Source organism: Labeo rohita, chromosome 17 (assembly GCF_022985175.1).
Source record: "Labeo rohita strain BAU-BD-2019 chromosome 17, IGBB_LRoh.1.0, whole genome shotgun sequence".
Taxonomy (NCBI): Eukaryota; Metazoa; Chordata; class Actinopteri; order Cypriniformes; family Cyprinidae; genus Labeo; species Labeo rohita.
This window is the reverse complement of record NC_066885.1, coordinates 16,196,345-16,220,277: the sequence shown is the minus strand read 5'-3', so window position 1 is coordinate 16,220,277 and position 23,933 is coordinate 16,196,345. Positions and strand designations below refer to the sequence as shown.

The window sequence follows — 23,933 nt, the reverse complement described above, 5'->3', positions numbered from 1 at the left end:
TGTGATTATTCCACTAAGCAAGGTCTGTTTGGAAGTGAAAGAGTAAAATCTTTCTGGTTACCCTCATTGGCGTCAGGCTTGGAATTCTTGATGAAGGCAGAGAACTTGGCAAATATATCCATCCCTGCAGTGTTGGATTCTGGGTGTCTGGCACCAAGTTTAGAGTACCTGGGTGTACAAATGCACACATGTGTCAAATAAAACATTTTGACGTGGTGTTGACAGACATGGGACACTTCAATACATAAACACACGCTTTGACTAACTTTGGAGGGGAAAGGACGTCCTCTAGGAACTCTTCGATCTTGTTGACATCTGTCCTGACCTCTCCATTAAAGGTGATGAAGGGAGGGTGGGTTCCTGGGGCCAGATTCTGCAGATCAGCAGGTTTTCTACCAAGAAAAAAAAAAGACAAGTATAACATTAATATAAGTCTACTTCTCTTAATGATGAAAAGACAGATTTTCAATAAGACCCTTTCAGAGAAAAGTCTAAAAATCCAACTTTGCTCTAAGAAATGTGACATGAGACCAAACTGTAGAAATATTTACTAAACAATAATATGAGGTTAGCAAGGCAGAGCCCAAAGCAATTAAATGAATATTTTTTCTTTAGTATACAAGGTGATAAAATGCCCTCAGGGATTACACACTGTTGGCACAAAACAGGGGTTTTCCAGAGAACTCACAGCCCAACACACACACACACACCACACCCCCATGTTGTGTTTCCATGTTTTATGGGGACATTCCATAGGCATAATGGTTTTTATACATGCACAAACCAGATTTTCTATCGTCCTACACCTACGCTATACCTAAACCTAGCCCTCACATGAGACTGTACACGATCTTACTTTCTCAAAAAAAAAAAAAAAAAAAAAAAAAAAAAAAAAAACAAACAAACAAACAAAACTCATTCTGCATGATTTATAAGTCTGTTTCCTCATGGGGACCTAAAAAACGTCCAAGGTCAAAATTTACTGGTATTACTATCCTTGTGGGGACATTTGGTCCCCATAACGTGATAAATACCAGGTACACGCGCACACACATTGACTTGGCTTTTTATAAAACCAGCAGGGTAAATGCTAACCCTACCCCAAAATATTCTTCTACATTAATCTTTTTTCCCAACTGAGGACGTTCCTGGACCTCAACAATAGGAGACTGTGAAATCTGAAAACACTTGAGGGTTCAGGAACAGAGAGGGCATATGTCCCATGAGGCCTTGCAGGCAAGAACACTCCGATCTTACCAACTACAACAACAGGAAATGACCTCACACCTCTGACATTAGCACAAGGAGCACCGTATCCATTTTTGGTGGAATGAAGGAAAGGGTAAGAGAGAGGAGAAAGCAATAGGTAGGCAAGCAAGAAAGAATAGAAGCAAGAAAGAATGAAAGAAGGAAAGAAAATAAAGAAAGAAGAGTCGATGATGATGTCGCAGTTTCAGTTGATTTCATTTTAGGGTCATAAACTTTGATCTCAACAGTGTCTCTGTTACAGCCTCATAAAACACTGAATATCATATTGTGGAAAGTCTAGAAAGAGGGAGAGGAACGGACTATAAGTGTGGAAGCTCTCTTCAAATTTAATCTCTCTCTCACACACACACACACACACATACATACGCACACACACACACACACACAATAGGTCAATATGAATGCTTAAATATTTAAGCTTATACTGTACCAGATTTAAAAAACAAGATTAAAATGAAAGAATCTTGCAATATTCCTAGACTAAATATTCCCCTCACACTTTTTTCTCAGAATTATTAGATTTAAACTTGCAGTTCTGAGAAATGAAGTTAGAATTGTGTGACACAAACTCGCAATTGCGAGTTATAAAGTCATAATTGCGAGACAAACTCACAATTCTGAGAAAAGAAGAACTTTAAGATATAAACTCACAAATCTGACTTTATAACACAGAATTGCAAGTTACTAAGTCAGAATTGTGAAATAAACTTGCAATTCTGAAAACTAGGGATGGGCGATATCTTATCGTTTGCAATATAGCTGTAAAAAATTTCCTCACAATAAGAATCAGTCTTCGGCCCAATAGTGGAAAAGCGGCTTTTTTCTCAGGATTTTTTTTTTCCAGAATCAGAATCAGAAATTTAAATTTAAGTGACAACGTACAGAAGCCATTTGGCTTTTCTTATGGTAGTACCTCTAATATCAAGGCCTAATGTTCAATTTAACAGATCCTCTGTGGCGATGGAGAAACCATGACACAAAATGGGCTGATGGCATCAAATTTGCCAAGTTCAAGGGTCTATAAAAAAAGACAGGTAATGCAAAAAAGTGTGCAAAACTTGGCTTTCGTTTATGCAGAATGTCATATTCCAAGGACTCAGGTCTCTTAAATGCATACTTTGTGGAGGCCAAGAAACCACTCCGCAAAATGGGCTGATGGCACAATAGGTGTGCATTGTCCTATATGCTGTTTAATGGTTTCTTGTGTGCACGTAAAAGTCTGTATAATTTTTATTTTTTCAAAGGTCCAGGAGGCTATGTAATACAGTGCTAAGAACAGAGCAAGAGGAAACCCAAAGTGCTTATAACCTGCCCTTTGCATAATGAAAAAGTACACCTTAAATTCATTTAGTCGTATTTGACAATTACCAAAGAATAAAAAAAAACAAAAAAAACAACTGACAAGAAAACTTACTTCTTGTACGATAAACTTACTTTCATTAAATTCTTGCTTTTATATTATAAAAAACGAAATAAGGACAAAAGTGTGTAAACACTAATATTTTTCTATACTGTCATTTGCGAAAAAAGTCAGAATTGTGAGATACAAACTCACATTTGTGCGAAAAGTCAAAATTGCGAGGAACAAACTTGCATTTGTAAGGAAAAAAAGTCAGAATTGTGAGTTTAAAGAAAAGAGAAAAAAAAAATAATAATAATAATCACAATTCTGAGAGAGCCTTTTTTATTTTTTATTCAGTCGTGGAAACAGGCTTCCATAATATAACCTCATTTAAGTATTATTTAGGATTGACACACACAGTGGATCCTATGGGCCCTATCATACACCCATCACAATGCGACACCAGGCGTAACGCAAGTGTTTTTTGCTAGTTTCAGCCCTACGCAGTTATCATTTTCACAACCAGCGTCACGTTGTTTAAATAGCAAATGCACTTGCGCCCATCTGTTTGCCCGTGAATGTGCTGCTCTAAAAAAAAAAAAAAAGAGGTGTGTTCAGGCGCATTGTTGGCACGTTGCCATTTTGAGGCAAGTGGAAATTGCGCCAATGACCAACTAAAACCTGATCTAAAGGCCGCATACGTAATATGCGCCTATTCACCTTATTTTTGCTGTAAGAGTGGATACGTTTGTATTTTTTTCCATTTGTAAATTTAATGTGTCTGGCTTCCGGTCTCATCCGCGTCCAGCTATTTTTATCTGTACAAAACAGCTCATTTTGCTGCTTGACATTGCAATTTGGTGTATTTCCGTATTATTTTAATGGTTTGTAGTGCAAACTGTTTTACCATTTACTGCACTTCGATATTCTTATTATTATTTCTCTACGATGGATTATGAACTGGAAGTGTAAGATTGCATTTACACTACACTTAACTTTTGCTACAGTTACACCTGTCGTCTACACTACTCTGCAGTTTTCAACCCTTAAAAAAATGGAGAATTTTGAAAACGATGGTGTGGCTGCCCACATTCTCCTGTGTAAACAGTAACATTTAATAATAACGCGTACCCTCTACGCAACGAAACATGCCAAATATTAAAAATGAAAGGATTACAGTGTAAAAGATTATTATTGTGCACATGAAGAAGGCTTGTCCCGTAGATCTGTTTCCTCTCTGGAGAAGCATTCAGTCTTTGCTCCTGCAAATTACACCAGATTAATAGCAAATCTGCCATGGTGCAAGCTCAACTAGCTTTTAAAGGAAATGGGAGATGAGACTTTGATTGGTTTATTGAATGTTATGCCTAAAACACACGCATGACTCATTAAGAGAACAGGTACAACCCATTTACCATTTTTTTCCCATCGTTAAACTAGCAAAAGTGGATTCGGACACACCCTAAGTGCACCTGCACCATGCGCTTAGATCGCTAAAATAGGGCTCTATATAATAGCAGGTTAAAGTCACAGCTAAGATTAGATGGCTTAACCTCAATTTCAGAAGTTCAAAATATTACCACAGATCATCTGTGGCACACACCCGGCGCACTGTCACTGATGCCTCACGGTCACACGAGTGTCTTAAATTCCTCACTGAATTACTTAAACACTTACACACACACACACACCATCACGGACATCTGCAAATGCTTAAGACAGAGAATGAAAATGAATAACTGAGATGGCTGAAAGTTACATTAGACACGAAAAATGATTTACATTTGAAGTTTTTTCCAAACAAAGACAATGCTTTAGGTCCTCATGGAAGGTTTCAAGTCAGATTTAAGTCACTTTTGGGGAAATTTCTGGCACAAACCATAAACAAGAACATTTACACACCTCTTAAGGTCCACAGTTGTGACATTGAAGACCACACCCTTCAGCCACAGGATCATGAAGAGACGCTGAGAAAATGGACAGTTACCGATACTCTCTCCATCACTGCCCGCCTGAAAGAGAAAGAAAAATATGTTAGTCTGACTTGGGAAATCATTAAAGCTGTTATTCCAAGGAGTTGCTCCACATCAGCGAACATTTCGCAATCACAGGGTCATTACTGCAATCACACAGAGTCTGTATCAGATTATAGTCAGAGAAATAACTAAACCACATCAAGAAACACATCTTAACTACTAAAGAATCAGTTCCATGTTATTGAGATTTATCTGACCGGGAAGACTAACTTTAACCCAGCTTCCAAGACACAAAATCAACATTAGCAGCTGAAGGCAAGCTGACCCCTGACTTAAAAACATGTCGGCCATTTCCAGTTTCCATAAATCTGTCATAACCCACTGGATAGCGAAAGCTGCAAAACTACACTAACACCGTGTTCTTTAAATGCCGAATAGACCATCCAGAGACCCTAAAAGTCATGAAAATGTACGTAACACTTGATTATATACAGATCTATGTACAAAGCATACATTATACTGTTAGTGAAAATGTACAACAGTGAGGTGGTGAGATGAAGAGAATGGAATTTGCTAGTCATGTGATTTTATGTGAGCCTGTCCTTTATTTTTTTTAACTAGGGAAATGAGTGTCCCTTTGAAGCATTCAAAGAACGTTTATATGCATGTATAATGTCGATGAACTCTTTAGCAATATAAACACATTTACAATGGCAGTAAATTTTAAATATTGGGATAGCAACTGTGTGAACATTTTTTGAAAGACAGGAATTCCACAGGGGGAGATATCACCAAAGGAGCCCACCCTCCTCCTCCGCATCTCTCGGCTGAATACCAACCTCAGTGTGCACTCCAACACACAACAGACCATCTCTCCACTCCACTCATTTCCAGAAACAAGATGCTTATGACTCAGAGAATAGAGATGTTCCCGTGTGCTTCAGCAATTTAGATTCAGCTAATTATGCAACGAGCTGACAGCGAGACTGACCTGACCTGACAGAAACCGGTCTTCTACCTATCGAGCTGCCCCATAGGGAGTATTTTAAGGAGCTACTGATGCAAAAATAGACATCTTTATTATGCTACCTCCTAAAAAACCTTGTTTTGGTCAAATTATCATCACATGCATTACCATTTAAAGGTTTGGGATTAGTAAAATAGCTTAAAAGAACAGCATTTATTTGCTTTTTTGGGTGAACATAAAATATAATAAATCTTTGCAGAGTATGCATTTATGAATAAAATGAAATAAAATAAAAAATAAAATAAATCTTTGCAGAGCATGCATTTATTAGCATTTTTGGGTGAAAATAAAATAAAATATGCAAAGTATACATTGCACAGTATGCATTTATAAATAAAATAAACTTAAAATAAATAAATAATAAAATAAATCTTTGCAGAGTATGCACTGCAGAGTTTGCATTTATAAAATAAATAAAACAAAATAAAATATTTCCAGAGCATGCATTTAAAAAAATAAAATAAAATAAAATAAAATAAAAATATCTTTGCAGAGTATCCATTTATTTGCATTTGGGGTGAAAAATAAAATAAAAATAAAATAAAATAAAATATAAAATAAATCTTTGTAGAGTGCATTTACTTGCATTTTTGGGTGAAAAACATAATCAAATAAAAATAAAATCTTTGCAGAGTATGCTTTCATAAAATAAAATAAAATAAAATTATTATTATTTTTTTTTTTTTAGAGTATGCATTTATTTGCAGTTTTGGGTAAAAAAAAAATACGATAAATCTTTGCAGAGTATGCATTTATAAATAAAATAAAATAAATCTTTGCAGAGTATGCATTGCAGAGTTTGCATTTAAAAAAAAAAATAAACAAAAAAATATTTGCAGAGTATGCATTTAAAAAATAAAATAAAATAATCTTTGCAGAGTAAAAAGTAAAAAAATGTAATCAATGTAATTAATGTAAAAAAAAAAAAGATTTTGTATACATTCATGTTTATAAGAACTGTATTATTCCTCTCGATGCCTGTATTCAAATAATCTATGAGTCAGGCATCCTGCGCATTTCATGTAAAGTGCTACAACTCTTTTAAGACAGCTTCCTATTTAGGCTGCAGGCACAGAGGCAGGTTTTGGAACAGAGATGGGGAGAAAATATCATTACTAAGACAACTATTACATGAAATCACTACCATTTATTGAATGAAACCCATTCTGTACCATTTAAGGAAGGCATTACACAATCATAAATGGCCTGTTCTGGATTCTAGCACATTCTCAAAGTTCAATAAACCTCACAGAGCGGCACTGATATCTGAATCAGCTTTTTTTTTCTCAGCGGTGTATTGTTGTTAGCTCTCGTGTTATCTGGTTTCGCACGCTGAAAAGAATCCAGCAGCCCGACAGAGAACAGAAGACTTTGTTCTAGAGAGTTCACTCTCTCTTTCTCTTTCATTCTTCCTCCGTCTCTCTCCCGTCCAAGCACCCTGCTGGTATCTCTTGTTCATACACTTTCCTCTCTCTGTGGTGAACAAAAGCTTAACTTCTGTTCAGTGCTCATAGCAGGTCTTTCTACAGTTGACTCAGGGTTCATTTTCAGTGGTTTCCCTTGTTAAAACGTGTCTATTTCACATTCATTCACTCACATGCTCAAATAAAACCCATGTCATTCATGAAAGTAAATGGGCATTATTCAAGAAGGGGAACAGAAGTCAGATTTAATGACTCAAGATGACTCAGTGACTTCCGGTTTCTGCAGAATGAAAGATGCTCGCTGTAAGAGGGAATAGCAAGAGTCTGTCTCATAGGGTTAGGACAACAGTTTCCATAGAGACACACGGATGTAGTGTCGGTCCTGTAGAGTTCAGTCTATTAGTGCTGACAATAGACCACACAAAACAACCTGTTACACAAACTCACAGCCAAGTAACAGTACACACAAAAGATGAGGGTTATGATGAAGAAAACCATTCAAAATCAAAGCTTCTTCACTTCTGCTACTGCGTGTGTCTGAAATCAGAAATGAAGAAAAGATGTTCTGATTGAAATGAAATCCTTATTTCTCTGCATAATGCATATAGTGTCTACTAGGTGGACAAATATAAGTTGTGAACTCTTTCAATACCATTTGACAAGCTTTAGATAAAGGCTACTTTGTCTAAAATTGGACAGAAGGAAAATAAGAAAAGCATAAAAATAGGATTATTATATAATGTCTCTTATGCTCACCAAGACTTTTTAATATGCCTGTTATCTAGATATTACAGGTAATACATCAAAAGCATTTTTGAGTGACTGAACGCTGGAGTACTGATGCTATTTAATGATGCTGGATTATGACAGAGGAAACCCAGAATATCAGGTAACAGAACAACTGTTGACTTATCAATAAACATTAATCAAGCTTGAGTGGACAAGAATGTCTCCGACTGAGGTGTTTTATTGTTGATGTAATAATGAACAGAGCAGTCATCATTCACTCCCAACATCTGAGCTGCTGAAAATGCAGAGGATTAACGTTACTTTCATTTTAGAAGGAAATGTGCCCGGTGACCTACATGAATGCGTCTACGTTCACGCGAATCATTTGTGATGCCATCTGCAACAGAAGTGAGTATAAGGTTTTTTTTTTAATGCATCTTTGCAAATCACCTTTCTTAAAAATGTGCTAGTTAGCAAGTTTCGCAGCGAAACGAAGGCTACATGCTACATAGCTAAAGTAAACACACCAACTCGTCACCCCACAAAAGAGAGGGGCGGGGTGAGCAGAGCTCATTAGCATTTAAAGGAAAATGCAACAATGGCTTATATATATATATATATATATATATATATATATATATATATATATATATACACACATATAAGCCATTGTTGCATTTTCCTTTAAATGCTAATGAGCTCTGCTCATATATATATATATATATATATATCCAATACAGCATTATTTCATCTTGGGAATGACAAATACAAGTCCTGCACAGTAGCCAGAAGGATTTTGAGCCATTCCTTTCGCAGAACAGTGGCCAGGTCGCTATGTGATGTTGGTGTATGAAAACATTTCCTGACTCGCTCCTCCAAAACACCCCAAAGTGGCTCAATAATATTCAGATCTGGTGACTGTGCAGGCCATGGGAGATGTTTAACTTTACTTTCATGTTCATCAAATCACTCTTGTCACCAGTCTTGCTGTGTGTATTGGTGCATTATCATCCTAATACATGGCACCACCTTCAGGGTACAATGTTTGAGCTATTGGGTGCACAAATTCAACCTTCACACTCTGCTCTTATTGGTGGAATGTGCGATCAGTAAAGACTGGCCACCAGGCTGCATAAATATAGCCATGAAACCTCCAACACTATATTGGCCAGTGTTTCAGTTTCATTGTCCAACCCCTGTATATATATATATATATATATATATATATATATATATATATATATATATATATATATATATATATATATATTCATATTCATTTATTTACAAGGAAGATGTGAGCTAAATCTTAATGGGTCAATATAACCCTTCTTAATAAATTATATATTACTGTGTTTCAAATGACAAATTTGAGGAGGGGACAAATATTTTAAAACTTTCTGAAAATACAATATGAGAATTAACAGAAATGTGTACCTTGGATGTTATACAATTTGCATACATACAAAAATTTTCCCAACTCTGACTTTGAACCAATTCTGCACAATGACCCATACATTGTGAAATCCGTTCACTAAATAATGTAAATTGTCTGACTGCTTCACTTTCACTTTAAAGACAAAACCATTAAAATTTTAAGGAAGTCAACTAAATTGATAAAGCAGAAATGAGTTTAATATTGGTACAATGGGTTTTCTTTCTGCAGTACCAGTAATAGCCTGCAGGTCAACACAGCTGTGGATTCCCCAGGGTGTTTTTACTCATCTGATCCATTCATAACAACAGAGTGCAAACAGCCACTCATCACACAAAAAGGTTTAAAAAGACCAATTGTTTGTATTAATGAGGGATGCAGAGAGGAAAAACTCTCAAAAAGACGTCAGCCATTCAAGCCCCTGTAGAATTTTATTTAAAAGAATCTGGGTTTAATTATTCACTGGTTGGAAACCAACTCCAGGTGCTTTTGAATCATTTTATAAAAGCAGCTTATGCCCCGACTACAACACATCTTCATATACAGCAAAGCAACAAGACATGACAAAAACAAAAGAATGGCAGCAGCAGGTGGTCTTTCACAAACTAGAGAGGAGAGGATTCTCTCCTGTTTACATGATAAGCCCCCTTCTGTCTTCCATTTTTTCCCCTTTTTTGTTTTTCTACTTCTCTTCTTCTCCCTCACCTCCCCCTCTGTAAGGCCTCTGAGGATGGTGGGGAGGGGAGCAAAATGTATTCCAGAAATGTCCGGCATGGGGTGTTGAGTGTGGGTTTTGTTTAGGTTTTGCGACGTCGACTGAGGGCAAGCATTTCCTCTCAGACAGCTGCTCACACATCCAGACTTCAATTCAAACACATTCAATCTTACTAAAATAACTCCGCTACACAACACACCACTCACACCTCAAGACACTGGAACGTCTGTGCTGCATGTTTTTAATCAGCCAATTTTGAACAGAACTGATGTTGTCCCCTTAAAATATAAAGGGTCCAAATGACCTTTTAAAGATGCCCACGGTCAAAAATGAACAGCGGCAGTGTGTTTGCATATGTGTTTTCCATAGATATTGCCCTCTATACACATCTCTCTATTCAGAGAGGTCTCGCTCTCTTTGATCCATATGGATGACTCTCCAAACACAAACAGAGCCCTTTTGTTCAACACCTCTTAAAAACACATTGGGTGCATCCAACAGAAAAGAGGTGAAAAAACAGATGGCATTCTAAGGAAGTGAAAAACAGGCTGTGTACCTTATAAGGCAACACCGAAACCTTGAGCAATAACAGAAAGCTTACTCATATTCCAAAAGAATTATTAGAGACTGATTTAGACCTCAGCAGAAGACGCAGAAAAAGATTAAATGTTTGGTTCATTTCCAAAAAGTTTGATTCTGTGAATCAGTTCTAAACACCAAATGTTTAGCATGACGTTTGTTTCACTCAAATATGCCTTTCCTGATTAAAAAACATTAAAAACAATTGTTAAAAACATATTTTTAACACTGTAACACTGTAATTCAAATGTTTGGGGCTGGCAAGTTTTTATGTTTTTGAAAAAACTACATTTAACGAAAATGCAGTAAAGCAGTAAATTATTAAATATTTTTACAACGTAAAATTAACTGTTTTCTATTTTAATACATTTTAAACTGTAATTTATTTTTGTAATGGCAAAGCTGAATTTTCAGCAGCCATTACTCCAGTCTTCAGAGTTATATGATTCTTCCAAAATGATTCTAACAGCTGTGCTGCATAATATTTTTTACATAACTTCATACAGTATTCTTTGAAAGTTCACAAGAAAAGCATTTATTCAAAACAGATGTAACTGTAAACTGAATGGATCCTATTTTTTCTATGATTCCAAGTTTTAAATGATAAGTTTTATAATATATACAAATATTGTTATAGTAGCCTTTTTTAATAAGCATACTTAATCAGGGTTTATCTGAAGTATCATCAGAAGTTTGGATGCACCAAAATTTCTGCATTTCACCAGGGTTGCCAGGTTTTCACAACAAAGCTAGACCGCATTAAGGGGTGAACCCCCGGTAAAAATTGTGTTCCAGGGGGGTAAAATACACGATTTTCTGGCAGGGTTCCCTGGTAAAATTAGCATTCCAAGGGATAAATATCACATTACTGCTAAATATCACGCTTCAACCTGCAGGCACGAATAACCCTGTTTTTTGGCTAAAAGAGAAAAACTGCTTAAAATGAGCCTAAAATGAGCCTAAACAGCATGCAGGTTTCACAATGGTTGGCAGGTTTTCACAAAAAACCCGCCCAAAGGCTACTCAAAACTAGCCTATTCACGTTGTGGTGAAATACACTTTTTTTTTTTTTTGGTTCCCCTGGTAAAATTCACATTACAGGGGTTAAATATCACATTACTGGAGTCGCTTCAACCTGCAGGCAGGAAAAACAACCCAACCGTATTAAAGTAGCCCAATTCCATGTGAAAACTTAAAAATTAGTATCACTGAAAATTAAGTTAAATTAAAAAGTCTTACAAAATTATTTAATGATTTTATATTATTTAAGAAAATAATAATTATTAAAAAGCATTTTTGTTTTTCGGCTAAAAGAGAAAAACTGCTAAAAATAAGCCTAAAATACACGGCGCGCTGCAACACCCAGCAGTGTTCAGCACGCAGGTTTCACCAGGGTTGTCAGGTTTTCACAACAAAACCTTCCTAATTGCTACTCAAAACTAGCCCAATCACATTTCAGGGCAGATCCCCCAGAAAAAATTAAAATACTTTTTTTTTTTTTTTTGTGTGTGTGTGTGTGTGTGTGTGTGTGTGTGTGTGTCATGGTTCCCCTGGTAAAATTCGCATTCCAGGGACTAAATATCATGTTACTGGGGTCACTTCAACCCGCAGGCATGAAAAACAACCCACGGCAACAGTGTTAAAGTAGCCCATTTCCATTTGAAAACCAGTATCATTAAAAAAAACTGTATCATTAAAATTACTGAGTTTAAATTAAGTCTAATGAAATGATTTTACATTATTTAATAAAATAATAATTATTAAAAAGCATTTTAAGTTTTTGGCTAAAAGAGAAAAACAGCCAAAAATGAGCCTCAAATATATGGCATGCTGCAACGCCCAGCAGTGTTCAGCACATGGGTTTCACCAGGGTAGCCAGGTTTTCACAACAAAACCCGTCCAATGGCTACTCAAAACTAGCCTAATCACGTTTCTGGGGAACCCCCAGTAAAAATCAAGTTCCAGGAGGTAAAATATATGTTTTTTTGGCGGAGTTCCCCGGTAAGATTTGCATTCCAGGGGCTAAATATCACATTACTGGGGTCGCTTTAACCCGCGGGCATGAAAAACAACCCACAGCAACCGTGTTAAAGTACCCTAATTTAATAAATAATTATTAAAAAGCATTTTTAGTTTTTGGCTAAAAGAGAAAAACAGCCAAAAGTGAGCCGAAAATATATGGCGCGCTGCAACGCCCAGCAGTATTCAGCACATAGGTTTCACCAGGGTTGCCAGGTTTTCAGAACAAAACCCATCCAATGGCTACTCAAAACTAGCCCAATCACATTTTGGGGGATCCCCCAGTAAAAAAAAATCAAGTTTTGGGAGGTAAAATGTGTGTTTTTATTGACAGGGTTCCCCTGGTAAGATTTGCATTCAAGGGGCTAAATATCACATTACTGGGGTCGCTTCAACCCGCGGGCACGAAAAACAACCCACAGCAACAGTAGGGCTGGGTATTGTGACCAATTCGGCAATTCGATTCGATTCTTATTTTTATGGTTTCGATTCTGTTTCGATTTCGATTTCGATTCGATTCGATATCGATTAGCTATCAATATTTCATTTAAAATGTTAGTTTTGCAGACATGGGATCCATATTTTGATATAAATGCTGGTAACTGAAACTCTCCTACTTAAGTTTATTACTGAAATACACATCTACATTAATAATAGGGTGCACACAGTTGTTTATTTTAAACAACTTTTATTTTAAATGAACACTGTAACAAGAAGTCATAAATATGTGCATCCATTGTACACCATGTAAACAAACTGCAAAATGCACATTACTGTAAAAAAATAAAATGCCATGATGATCCTCTGGTTTTTGTTTTTTGTTTTTTTAGTGGAGCAATTCGAAAGATGGTGACACCTTCAGGACAAGAGGTGAATATTCATATCCTCTTACGTGAAGCACGCGCATTAAGAATCGATTCGGGGATTTCCTGAATCGATATCGTTGCGTTAAACTGAAGATCGATTAAAATCGGAGAATCAATATTTTTTACCCAGCCCTAAGCAACAGTGTTAAAGTACCCCAATTTAATAAAATAATACATAATTATTAAAAAGCATTTCCGATTTTCGACCAAGCCCATCTAGAATTTTCTATTTCGTCCCAGAAATTTCATTTCGGTGCATCCCTAATCAAAATTTTTTAGTAGATAAAAACTTTCATAATAGTGTTCATAGCTAATGCACGATAGTTGAACTACATCACACTCCCTCTTTTTCAAGCTCAGGTGGACGTGAAGTGTTTTTAATAAACTCTGTGACACTGTCAGAGACAGTTGAAGGATTTGAACTCCCCAAGAGAGAAGCACACACAGCTACAGCTGTCCAGTGGAGACGGTGAGTCATGGTGCAGTAGCTGCTGAACATGTCACTGTCTCCATCTGATCTGCGGTCTCTGTGAGTGATCTCATTTCTTCCAGCACAGCTCTGAAGACGTCACAGAGGTCAGCTCAAATTGAATGCATGAAGGTGGAATCTCTCTCACACACACACTTCAACACAATCAGACACACATTCTCATGGCACAGCACCCACTCCAGTTCTCTCTTTCAGCTCTCCCTTGTTAGACCACACTGTGAGATTCCCACAAGGCAGAGATGTGTGTGTGTGTGTGTGTGTGTGTGTGTGTGTGTGTGTGTGTGTGTGTGTGTGTGTGTGTGTGTGTGTGTGTCTGTCTGGAGGTGGGGCCGAGGGGAAGTGCTTAGCAGACTAAATTTAGAACTCCAAACAGCCAAACTCTTCACAGTCACAATGTGCTCATTCTCCGGCCCCTGTGCACAGTCTGACCACGATGTTACCTTATAAGGAAGGAGAGGAAAAGAAAGAAGAAAGAGAAAGAATAAGACATACATAAGGATATCCGATTTGAAAACAGACAATCTCTGATTTCATGCATTTCCGTGGATGGTGTTGGGACCCCTTTAAGATGCAAGGAGAGCCTACAAAAGGTCATGCTCTCTGGTATACTTTCTAATCAAAGAATCCTGTTAAAAGTATCAGTGTACTTGCAAAAAAAAATAAAGGAGAAGTCCACTTGCAGAACAAAAATGCACAGATAATGTACTCACCCCCATGTAATCCAAGATGTTCATGTCTTTCTTTCTTCAGTCATAAAGAAATTATATTTTTTGAGAAAAACAGTTCAGGATTTTTTTTTCCATATAGTGGACTTCTATGGTGCCCCCGAGTTTGAACTTCCAAAATGCAATTTAAATGCAGCTTCAAACGATCCCAAATGTGGTTGTAAACTATCCCAGCCGAGGAAGAAGGGTCTTATCTAGCGCAACAATTGGTTATTTTCATAAAAAAAAAAAAAAAACAACATCTACAATTTCTATACTTTTTAATGTCAAACGCTCGTCTTGTCTTGTCCTGCCTGAACTGTTTTATTCTGGTTCATGACAGTTAGGGTATGTCGAAAAATTCCCATCTCATGTTCTCCCTCAACTTCAAAATCGTCCTATATCACCGTTTTACTTTTTTTGTTAGGGGTGTTTGATCTCCTTTGCATGTTCGCATTTAAACTGTATTTTGGAAGTTCAAATTCGGGGCACCATAGAAGTCCATTATATGGAGAAAAATCCTGAAAAGTTTTCCTCAAAAAACAATTTCTTTACGACTGAAGAAAGAAAGACATAAACATCTTGGATGACAAGGAGGTAAGCATATATTCATTGTTCTCCTTTAAGCAGCATTTTCAACATAATAATGTTTCCTATAATGTACCAAATCAGCATATTAGAATGATTTCCAAAGGATTATGTGACTGTAGACTAGTTTTATTTTTACATTCAATCATTTCATTTCTGCAGTTTTTCTTACTACGTTAAACCTATTGTAACTTTAAAAACTTCATTTGTATCTTTATTCCATTGTCTATAATTTACTTCTTTGTTCTTATTTTTATTAAGAGAAATGAAATCTCAACACTCATTTACTGCCATTATAAAGCTTGGAAGAGCCATGACATTTTTTAATACAACTCAGATTGTATTCATCTGACAGTAGAAAAATCATATAAATCATGGAGTAATTTTTATTTTTGGGTGAACTACTTTTAATATGACTTGGAAAAGCTATTATAATAAGGAAAGCAATTTAATAAGCAAAAGAGCGGAAGATATGTAGAAATTAAAATAAATAGTTTGAATTAAGCGCGTTTCCAGATTATCCACACAGACTTCCTGCACACCACTAAGTTTGTGCAAACATTCCCAGTACAGCCCAGACTGATGACTCACGGCCACGCTTCCAGCCTGTCATTGGTCAGCACTCGCACACTCACATCAACGAACACATGCAGTCTCGCCTGACCTACACCACTGGTTACACAATGTTGCACCAGCTGAATAAACAAGTTTTTTTCAAATGAACAAAAAAAAAAAAAAAAACATGCAGGTCGTATTGTTCAGGAGAGTACCACCAATCGGCTGTGAGATCTGACAAGACTAAACACATGCAGATCAACGGCAGAATCTTAACAAACCGAGAAAAGTGTTTAGGTTAAAGATGGCCACAGTAAAATCACTCCTTCTAGAAAACCTGGTCAAATTTGCCTACATTTAACATTTAAAACAAAAATTTAAATGGCTATGCCACAGACGTCACTTTACAATGACATCCAATGTCACGATGGCATTGGCATGTCCGTACGATCCAGTTCAAGCCCTGCGAGGGAATCAGAGAGTGCTCCATATGTTCCTGCACTCACACTCATCTGCCTGTTGGCACATGGCTGTAAACAGCCAACTCATAAGAGTTAACAAACTTTACTCATAAGAGACTGTAAGTGTGTGCGTGTGAGGCAGAGCAAAATTAAAAAAAAAAAAAAAATTCCCATAATGTGTAATAATGATTATATCAGATGTGTAATATCTATTTATGTCTCAAATAATATAACAGGGTATTTACAGATGATGTAACCTATGGTTAATTCAGTTGAAAATAAACCAGTAATTACAGTCACTTTCCATTTTGCTCTTCATGCATCCTCCCCGAAGCTACACCCCCTCATCATCCACATCTCCACATCATGTTATGCATAAATAATATCAAACAAATGTCTCCAGTCATGCAGGATCATGTTACACAGTCTGCAGGCACACAGGTGTTTGGTTTTGTAAATGAGACAAACCCCACAACAATTGATTATCTAAAAAATAATTTTCTGGTTTCTTTTGCTATCTTTACCTTCCAAATACTAAACAATAAATATATAAAAAAAAAAAAAAAAAAAAAAATACACTACTGTTCAAAAGTTTGGGATCAGTAAGATTTTAAATGTTTTTTTAAATTCTCTTATGCTCATCAAGGCTGCATTTATTTGATCAAAAATATATTAAAAAAAAAAAAACATTGTGAAATATTATTACGGTTTAAAATTCTACTTTAAATATATCTTATTTTGATATATCTTAAAATATAATTTATTCCTGTAATGCAAAGCTGAATTTTTAATCAGCCATTATTCCAGTCTTCAGTGTCAAATGATCCTTCAGAAATCATTCTAATATGCTGATTTATTACTTTTATTATTAAAGTTGGAAACATTTGTGCTGCTTACTATTTTTTTTTTTTTTTTTTTTTTTTTGGAACCTGAGATTCTTTTTCAGGATTCATTAATGAATTTATTTAAAATGGAAATCTTTTCTAACAATGCAAGTCTTTGCTATCACTTTTTAATCAATTTAAGACATCCCTGATGAATAAAAGTATTGATTTCTTTCAAAAAAAACAAAAAAAAAGAAAGAAAGAAAGAAAGAAAGAAACAAAGAAAATGTACTGACCACAAACTTTTAAATGGTACAAAAGATTCTATTTTAAATAAATGCTGTTCTTTTTAACTTTTTATTTATTAAAGAATCCTAAAAAAATTATCACAAGCTGCAACAAAATATTAAGCAGCACAACTGTTTTCAACATTAACAATAAGTCAGCATATTAGAACGATTTCTGAAGGATCGTGTGACATTGAAGACTGGAGTAATGATGCAGAAAATTCAGCTTGCATCACAGGAATAAATTACATTTTAAAATACATTCCATAGAAAATTTTTTACATTAAAATAATATTTCACAATATTACTTTTTTCTCTAGATTTTTGATCAAATAAATGCAGGACTTATGAACATCAGAAACTTCTTTAAAAAAAAAAGAAAAAAAAAAAAACATTAAAAATCTTACTGATCCAAAACTTTTGAACGACAGTGTACGTTTTTTTTTTTTTGGTCCAAAGTTATTATTATTATAATTTTTGCCAAAAAAAAAAAAAAAAAAAAAAAAAAAAAACCAGCATTAAAACAGCATTAATCAATACTGATTATAATTTTAGATAAAATATCATTATTATATTATTATTATATGATATATTATAAACCCTTCAATATATTAAGATTTTCTATTATTAAATAATTGATATTTTAAATATAACCACAAAGATCCTCATTTGAGTTGAAGGGCATTCCCTGTAATAAATATTTTGCGTCAATCATCTGACAGACACAAACCTCCTAGTGTACTCTACTGCAGCAGACAGAATGGGCGACTCGAAGGAGGAGCACCCGACATAAACTTTTCATTGGTTTGGAAATAAAAGACATGCCCACACAGAAAACCAGTACAAGAGGACACAGTGGAGTTCCAAACAAAACCTCACCATGATGGTTCACTATACTGAGACAACTGCAATGCAGCTTTCTGTCAGATATGAGCGGTCTGCGAATGCGACTGACTGAAGGACGAAAAGAGGGAAGGAGGGGGTGAAAGAGTTCGAGCATGTTTTTGCCCTTCAGTCTGTTCAGTAAGGACAGATCTCATGAAGTGAAGGCATTTGACTCTGGTGGAGTCCTAAAGGCTGAGAATGTGCATCTCAGTCCTGTATTACTGTGTGAAAACTCGAAAACACATAAATGTTCTCTAATCTGTAAACAAACACACTGCTGCTTTCTCACCAATTTTTGATGCATTTAAATGTCTGTTTATGTAATGCATGTTTAACACTCTGGAATTGGACTGAAAAAACCCTGACCGCTAGTTTGGGTTAAAAATGGAAGCTGTGTGAGATGAAAGGACACTCTGAGCTGTGCCATAATCCTTCTCGAACGCAAAACCTCCTCTCGAGGTTTTGACAGACACGTTGCTGTTTAGAACACAACAGGTCTGAACCTATGAACTCCACATGAATATCAAAAAAGATAACACTAAATATTCACAAGTCAGCATACCCTGTTTATTGTCAAAGGAACCAACAGTTCCTTTAAGACTACATGCAAAGTTACAAAAATAAGGCCGAACTATGGCCTTGAATTCATAAGCAGTGATTAAACCATAACTCTGCGGTCCGCAGTGAATAATCACTAACGTCAGCTTAAACAAAAATCAAACCAGAGACAAAACACTGAAGTCATCTGACTCCGCATGCAGTATAAACAATAATTAATCTAAACAACCAATCGAAGCAGAGCAAGGGTTACTGTGGTTGCATCATCAGCACCTGGACTGTGTAAAGCACCTGAGTGACAGTGTCCTTCTGCAGAGTAAACATTACCACTGTCACATGGTCAACTGGCTCACTTTGCAAGCTACCTTCAACAGAGGAACTTACACACTGAGGAAGAGGACTGGGTAGATCATGAAAGATCTATAGATTTTAAAGAAAATGTAAATGATACTTGCCAATGCAAAACTCCGACTGTTTGCACCACAATGGTAGCATGTTAGTAGTTGAGTACACTGTCATACAGTTGTTGGACTGTTCTGGGTGGTTGCTTAACTGCACAAGACTCTACTAAAGTTTGGTCCAAAAAAAAAAAAAAAAAAAAAAAAAAAAGACTCGTCCCAGCTTTAAAGGATCTTCTTGATCATTTTATTGTCCTTTATAGACCACTTTATCCAGTACTGGCCAGTACTGATAAAAATTCAGCTGATAACCAAAATGCATCAATGTATTATGGCCCTAAGAACTGTTTTTTTGTTTCCCAAATTCCGTTTTTCTTTTTCAGTTGTTATTTTTCTGGATTCAGTATTTTTTTTCTACACTCTGTTTTAATGATTAAATGAAAAAATTATGGCTGTCAGTCGACTACATTTTTTACATCATCTAATGAATTACATTCGTTATGTGCCAAAGCACATAATATATTGAAATATAACACAAAGTCAACTTCTTATTTACTGAATTGTTGTATAAAAATCAAATCTAAGCTTGTGATAGATTGGGACAAAATCAGCACTTGTGTCATATTGCTCTTGCTGCCGTGTGATATATAAATATGAGACAAAACACATACATTTTTTGCACCAATATCTTGAATTTTAGGGCATAACTGCATTTGTGGAGTTGTTGCCCTGCATCATATTTGTCAACAGTCAACTATATAAAATATAAGATGATGTACAGGTCTGGGGGTGGGGCGTTAACTGCGTTAAAATATTTTAATTGCGTTAAAATATTTTAATTGCGTTATTTCGCGTTATAAATAAAAAAATACTAATCAAAAATCACGTCTAATTAATTGAAATCGTGAAACTTAATTTAACAGCAAAAAGGCCCTATGAAATCCATTATACTTTTTCTCAAATTCAGTTTCATTTTTAACCAAATTCTGTGTTCTATTAATTTTCTGGATTCCATTTTAAAAGTTTCATTAAATTTTAACAGTCAAAAGCATCTCTAATTAATTGATTGTTCTTTTTAAAAAGAAACAATTTATTATTTTTTCCCACCAGATAACTGTTGTGCATTTACATATTTCTGGTAAGTAAATTCTGGTAAATACATTTTTTTCTGGTAAATATTCCTTAGAAAAATAATGTTTTCATAATAATTTTAGTAGTAGTACTACTACTACTATCATTACATTAGGTAATGCATTTTCAATTACATTTTCACAATTTTTTCTAGTTAAAACTAAACTTTTAATTTGATGGTTTGCCGTGAAGACCTTTAATTTTCTGTTTGTATATGATATGACAGTATTTTTTTCTCAAAAGAAACTGAAATTATTATGAAGTGACTCTCAGAGCAGTTCTAGAGGTTATGTTTGTGTTCATGTACTCATAAAGGCTGAAAACACCACAAGCGCTTCAGTATGTGTGTAGTACACGAAACCGCGCGTCTGCGCCATTCGTTCACACAGAGACACGCAGAACATGCAGGATTCAAATTTAAACAGTATTTTTGTGACTTAATATTTACGGACATATCGTGCTTTGATTTGTGTGTACTGACCTACTTTTGATTTATTCATTCAAAATTGTGCCGTGAAATTCTGCGTTATACACTAAATTATCTTTTTATGACTGAGTCTGCAATTCCGGGCCCTAACATATTAAGCATTCCTACTCTAAAAATTTACCACACTTACATGTTGATTTGACTGGAAGCCTTTCAAGAAAACCAAAGTAAGCCTAAAATCCCATGACCATGAGAACTGCAAATCCTTGCTCTGTCCGAGGCTTCATTACTGCTGCATCATACTCTAGAGAAGTCACATCAATTTAAGAGCCGTTGATCCCATTAAAGCTCTGAGGCTGATCTCTCAATCTCAAATCCATTAGAGAACACAGGAGGATAAATAGCCAACTAAAAGAAACACAAAGGCTTCTAAACCAGCAAGCACTGATGAGATTCAGCCACACAAGAAGTGTGTTCAGACCCTTTTTGAAGTGCATTGTACACCAACACACGCTACAGTGCATGTTACATCGATCAAAGCAAAAATCTCAACATCCACGTGGTAAAGATGGCCAGCAGGTGCAGCTGTACAGAGGGAGGGAGGAAGGGAGATGACTGCATTATCAGCCGCCAACAGGGGCAAGGTTTGCCTGGTTTCTATGGCAACAAAGGGGCTGGTCCTGCTGTGATGTTGTGCAGGAAGAAAAGGTGGAACAAAGATGCATTACATACATGCTGTTAATTATGAATGAGAGAGACATAAAAAGACAGAAAGGAAGAGAGAGAGGTCACCATTATCTTTCTGCAGCAGTGTGTGCACTTTTAAACATAAAATGAAACTCTCTTTACCGAGGTGCCATAGAAACAAAACACACAGCGTAAGTGTCACTGCAGCTCATCTGATAGCAGCAGACTCTGGCAGTGCTGAATGAGGCTGACCTGCAGTCTCTCTTCATGCCGTTCCACATCAAACCCACAACAGCAGGACAGTTTCATTTTAGATGCTGATTTCCTATGTAACGATTAGGTAACACTGCTGGTTGGGTCAAGCAGAGTCTAAGAATCTGATACCAGCAATAAAAGACAATATTTCCTGACCAACCCATTTATAAAAACCACATCACATGAGATGAGTATCACTGAGGACTGCATCATGTTACCACACCAGTATCAAACACTTCATACAGTATGACATCACAGAAAGACACTGCAAAATGCTCTTGAACACTTTATGGACACTTTATTGTAAAGACTCTACGAAATAAAAATGGGAGTTTTGTACATTTTGCGTATTAGCTATAAGCCATCTAAAATGTTAGTGTACTTATAAACATTGACCAAATTCCCTCAAATGCTCTCTAAAGTGAGCATATCCATATATATTATACTTGTTATGGTTTTATATAGTTGAACAAATATTTATTAAAACTCACAAAGTCTGCATTTATTTGAGCCAAACAGTTAAAATTGTGAAATATTTTTATTTAAAATATTTTCTATTTAAACTAACTTTTCTATTTGAATACATTTTAAAATGTAATTTATTTCTGTGATTTAAAAGCTGAATTTTTAGCATCAGTACTCGTCATATGATCCTTCAGAAATCAAATATTTTCTTTTTTTTGTAACATTATAAACATCACATCACTTTTGATCAATTTAAAGCATGCTTACTAAATAAAAGTATTAACTTCTATAATTTAAAATAAAAAAAACACCACCAAAAAAATAAATAAATAAAAAATACTGACTCCAAGCTTTTGAATAATATGGTATATAATATTACAAAGGTTTTTTTTATTTCAGATAAATGCTGATTTTCTTATTCAAAGAATCCTGAAAAAAACTCTTAATTATTGACAATATTAATAATATAAATGTTTCTTGAAAAGCATATCAGCATATTCAAGATCATGTGACAATGAAGACTGGAGTAATGATGCTGAAAATATAGCTATGATCACAGGAATAAATTACATTTTAAAATATATTCAAAATAGAAAGCAGTTATTTTAAATAGTAAATATATTTCACAACATTACTGCTTTTGCTGTATTTTTGGATTAAATAAATGCAGGCTTGGTGAGCAGAAGAGAATTCTTTAAAAATATTACAAATCTTACTGTTCAAACACTTTTGACTGAAGAAGCACCTTTTATGATTTTTTTTTTGTTTTTCTATACGTTTCTATATGTTTCTGTACGTGTGTACATATATACTCAGAACAAAAACAGTAAAATAAAAATAAATAATACAGTAAAATAAATGCAACACAGTAAAGAAAACTGCACTCCTCAGACTTCCTGGGGTCTTTAACAATCAATCTATTAAAATACGAGTCTGTTCTAATGTTTTGCGGGGTCACTTCACAACTTCCAAAAAGAGCTGACCTATACAAGTGCCTTCTAACGTGACAAACTGCTGTAATGCTCATTGAATTATTAATTACAGTCCATTTAATACAGCAGGGGCATCCTTTAATTAAAGCCTCGGGAATCATAAACGCCTGGTCAGCGTTTTCACGTCTGAGATCCAAAGTCCTCAGAGCTTGCACTAGTAGTTTAGTAACCACGCGGGTTAGAGAAGAGAGCTTGTTGCACGCTTCCAAGCAAATCTCAGTCCCCAAACATGCACTGTTAGGAGCCCCCTCCTCTTTCTGTAACTCCCTCCCCTCCTCCATTTCCCTTCTCACCCTCCTTTCAGTCTTTCAGGAGTTTTCCCGCTCTGCCGGGCAGAAGGCCTTTGGAGGGAGAGAAAAGAGGAGAAAAGCAAAGGAAAGAAAGAGGACAGCAGGGCTCCAGCAGTGGAGAGGAATTCGAATAATTCCAGTTTGATTACTCAAAGATCCAAGGGAGGGACCGGATTCCTTCACGTCAGTTTATATTGGAAATCAAAAAAGAGTTTAGTCTTTCAAAGCAAAAGAGAAAAAGATCCTAACACTGTCTCTGGTTACAATAAACACAGACTAATTCCTGTGTGGAGTTAAAATATGAAACTCTGCTATGAAGGCAAAACAATGCCTCAGTATAGGCGGGTTTAAAATACAATGTCCTTTCATAACAGACATATCTTGAACTCTGGAGCATATTGGAGCTCTTTTTGGCTCTGTTTAATCTTAGTGTGGGTCTCTCTGTATCCTGGACTGGACGGATTTCCTGCAGTCGGGATTGGGAACTGCAGATGTACATTGTTGTCGGTTTCCCATTCAACCTCTCGTTAAAGCAGCGTGCTTTGTGCGTTTGGC

At 35.7% G+C, this 23,933-nt stretch overlaps 1 protein-coding gene across 1 annotated transcript in view; it reads right to left on the bottom strand.

Moving 5' to 3' along the window:
• The window catches only part of clic4 (chloride intracellular channel 4), a 29,858-nt gene that overhangs the window by 5,021 nt on the left and 904 nt on the right, over positions 1–23,933 (bottom strand). The window contains exons 2-4 of the mRNA XM_051133460.1: positions 4,514–4,623; positions 267–392; positions 62–168 (exon numbers count right to left, since the gene is read on the bottom strand). Coding sequence (XP_050989417.1) covers positions 62–168; positions 267–392; positions 4,514–4,623 — 343 coding nt within the window. The remainder of the gene's footprint in view (positions 1–61; positions 169–266; positions 393–4,513; positions 4,624–23,933) is intronic.